At 51.6% G+C, this 3,736-nt stretch overlaps 1 protein-coding gene across 1 annotated transcript in view; it reads left to right on the top strand.

The window, feature by feature from the left end:
• patj (PATJ crumbs cell polarity complex component) overlaps nt 1–3,529 on the top strand; it is a 186,977-nt gene extending 183,448 nt beyond the window's left edge. The window contains exons 45-48 of the mRNA XM_070554394.1: nt 1,323–1,427; nt 2,189–2,295; nt 2,374–2,497; nt 3,235–3,529. Of these exons, the coding sequence (XP_070410495.1) occupies nt 1,323–1,427; nt 2,189–2,295; nt 2,374–2,497; nt 3,235–3,381 (483 nt within the window). The 3' untranslated portion in view covers nt 3,382–3,529. The remainder of the gene's footprint in view (nt 1–1,322; nt 1,428–2,188; nt 2,296–2,373; nt 2,498–3,234) is intronic.
• The last annotated feature ends 207 nt before the right edge of the window (nt 3,530–3,736 follow it).

Raw genomic sequence — 3,736 nt, 5'->3', positions numbered from 1 at the left:
TAAGGTGTTCACTGGTCAGGGGACAAACAGTCTCTCCAGCATGTCCTGGGTCTCCTTTTTGGTCTTGTCCTGGTTGGGCACGCCCAAAAAGGCTCACCAGGGAGCAGCCAGGAGGCTGAGCCACATCAGCTGGTTCAGATCTGATCCAAGCCTCTCCAAGATGACCGAGCTTCTCACCCCATCTGGGACATACATTTCAGCCGCTTGTATCCATGATCTTGTCTTTTCGGTCACTGCCCAGATTCGTGACCATAGGTGAGGGTCGGAACGTAGATCAACCACCAAGTTGAGAGCTTCACCTTCTGGCTCAGCTCTCTTCACCACGACAGACCGGTACAACGCCCGTCGATCTCACGCTCCAGTTTTCCCTCACTCGTGAACAAGACCCCGAGATACTTAAACTCCTCCACTTGGGGCAGGACCTCATCCCTGACCCGATGAAGGCTTTCTACCCTTTTCTGACTCAAGACCGTGGTCTCAGGTTTAGAGGAGCTGATTCTCATCCCAGCTGCTTCACACTCGGCTGCGAACCGCTCCAGCGAAAGCTGAAGATCACGTTCTGTTGAAGCCAACATGACCACATCATCTGCAAAAAGCAGAGACCTGATTCTCAGGCCACCAAAACAGACGCCCTCCACACCTTGGCTGCTCCTAGAAATCCTGTCCATTAAAGTTATGAACAGAATCGGTGACATCGGTGTAGCATCTTTACTGTCTTCAGCATCTCAGAGGAACGAAGCAGAGTTTCAGACGAGTATCCGGTACGGATGAAGCACTTTTGACGAGTGCTAGCATAAAACGAGTAAAACCCGTGAATATCGGTATTCGTGCTGAAGGGAAACCCTCATCGGGTAACTGAGCATGGGCACGGCCCCGGATCGCCCAGAGTAGTTCAAGAGTTACGATCCTTTTCACCTCGCGTCTTTTCCTCGTCTCAGACCCCAGCGTGTGGTTGGGTCGAAGAACCGGGAGATGTGTGTGTGTGTGTGTGTGTGTGTGTGTGTGTGTGTGTGTGTGTGTGTGTGTGTGTTGCTCTGGAGTCATCTGCCTGCTGCTTCGCAGCTTGCAGCCATTTCCTGGTTCAGAGCCTGACCACCACCAGCCCCCACCTCAGCGCGAGTAATAACCCCCCTGCCCCCACGTCCATGAGGGGCTCACACACTTCCTGTCACGGAGCTGGCAGGGAAACGCGACTGCACTGGGGTGAGCTGAAGTAACCAGGCTGTACAGAGCTGTTTACGGCTGCGGAGGCCCCTGGAAAAGCAGCTCCTGTGAGCGGACCGGCCCGTTCCATCTTGTAGACGTGTGTTTCTGTGTTTCAGGTGGGGGACCGGATCATCAGCGTGAACGGCCAGTCTGTGGACAGCCTGTCTCACAGCGATGTGGTCACCATGTTAAAGAACAGCTTTGGGGTCATCAGGCTTCAGGTAAGTCCTGATCGGTATCCAATAAACTAAGTCAGAACCGGGCCCTCTGAGAACAGGTCAAGAACCTCAGCAAGAGAAACCGGGTCTTTGGGATACTCTATGGGGTTGTGGTACCAACATGTTTCTAATTGAGGCTTTCTCATCTGGGTCGGCCCGGCCCGGCCCGGCCCAGCCCGGTCCTGGTAGTAACACGTTTTTTTGAGCTCCTACTCTTTGTGATCTAATTCCTCTTAAAGTCTGTCAGATAGTCACGGACTAAAGCTGGGAGCTGGTTCCACGGGAGAGGAGCCTGATAGCTAAAAGATCTGCCTCCCATCCTATTTTTAGATATTCTGGGAACCACCAGTAGACCTGCAGTCTGTCCTTACTAACTTAAGGAGAACAACCCTGACTGCTCCACTTGTTTTTGCCCCGCCCACATGCTTGGAGATTTCTTCATTCCTGAGAAAGCTGTGTGAACCACAGACGTGGTGTAAACAAAACCTGGCCAAGTAGGGGTGTGCCAATGCTGCCAAGACCGATCCGGGCCGGGCCCGATGTGAAAGCCACATTAAAGGTCTCTGAGGGAGTGCTTTAGAGACTCCAGATGGTCTTGAGTGTTTGTAATTGGTTTGTTTGGACCTGAAAAAACGTACTCCTCAAGTCTAAGTTCCTCCAATCAGAAGCTTCAGTGTGTGTTTATGTTTGTGTGAGCGTGTGTGTGTGTGTGTGTGTGTGTGTGTACGTGTGTGTTCCTGCTCATGTGTGCGTGTGTGCCTCAGGTGGTGGCTGACACCAATATCAGTGCCGTGGCCTCTCAGGTGGAGAATCTGACCAGCACCAGTGGTCTGTCCGCCAGCACCGACACACACATCCCAGCTGAACAGAAGTGAGACCTCACACAGCGGAGTGTCTGCTAAAGATAAGTCTAATCTCTAACCTTTAACCTCTGAACCTTTATTCCCAGGGTTCCACGTCCCCATAGCATCACTCTGGAAAAAGGCTCTGAAGGACTTGGCTTCAGCATTGTTGGAGGCTTTGGAAGTCCACATGGAGACCTTCCAATCTACGTGAAGACGGTTTTCAGTAAGGTCAGTTCAGAACACCTGGAAGACTTTTCATCGTTATTACAATAATGCAACGTAGGAACGTCTGACCAGTCTTCTGACTTGAATCACAGATCCTGCTATGATGTACCTCCCAGTAGCGAGGTCACAAGCAGGATGTTTCTGGTTTGGAGACCAGACCGTTCACCTGTGGCACGGTGATGAAACGGGCTGTGGACAGGGTCTTAACCTTTGTATTTCATGGCCTCAGGGGGAAGGAGGAGGGGTTTTCAGAGTGAGTTTCTGCTCGTTAAGCAACGATAGACAGCTACAGTCTAAATGAGGGTGTTTCTGTATGACTGAGAACGGACACGTGCACCTGGCTACACACAGGTGGGATTCATCATCAGACGACAGCGGAGGAACGTGCGCACGCTTCATAAATCAGGGTTTTGAGCGTTCTACAAACATTCTAAATTTCCTTCATAGGAAGGAATATTTCTATGAATGTTTGATGAATGAGGCCTTGGTGATCACTGGGCTGTTAGCTTAGAGCTGGTAGCTAAAGCTACACCATCGGGATCTTTTAGACAGGAAGTGTGTTCATTTCTACGCATCAATCCGTTGTTGTGCTTCCAGGAGCATGAATGATCAACGTGTCGTGTTGTAGATGCCTTCAGCCCGCGTCAGAATCCAGGATCCATCCAGCGCTCTTCTCACGGTGCTTACAGGTGTGACACCTGTACATGCAGCAGTGAGTCTGTTTTGTGTTCCTGTTTCAGGGCGCGGCGGCGGTGGATGGGCGTCTGAAACGGGGCGATCAGATCCTGGCGGTGAATGAAGAGAGCCTCCAAGGGGCGACCCACGAGCAGGCAGTCACCATTCTGAAGAAGCAGAGAGGAACCGTCACGCTGGACGTCCTGTCCTAACACCAGCACGCCTGCATGCTTGTGCACGTATGAACACATGAATCCTGCTGTCCGACTCATGGAATTCAGGTCAATGCTGATCATCAAATCTGAGTTTCCCAACATGCAAAAAACACTGAAACAGACGGACTCATGAGGACCAACTCTTCCTGCGTTACCTGTACCTGGTGTGACCCTGGTGTGACCCTGGTGTGACCCTGGTGTGACCCTGGTGTGACCCTGGTGTGACCCTGGTGTCAGATGACCTCTCAGGTGTCCTACCCTGGTGGTCTCCATCCCAGATGTCCCTGCAGACCCACAGACAGATGTATGACACGTAGTTACTCTCAGATTAAATAAAGTCTTCTCTGATTCC

This window comes from Nothobranchius furzeri, chromosome 8 (assembly GCF_043380555.1).
Source record: "Nothobranchius furzeri strain GRZ-AD chromosome 8, NfurGRZ-RIMD1, whole genome shotgun sequence".
In the NCBI taxonomy this organism is placed as follows: domain Eukaryota; kingdom Metazoa; phylum Chordata; class Actinopteri; order Cyprinodontiformes; family Nothobranchiidae; genus Nothobranchius; species Nothobranchius furzeri.
The sequence above is the reverse complement of the archived record's forward strand: the minus strand, read 5'-3'. Positions and strand labels throughout refer to the sequence as shown.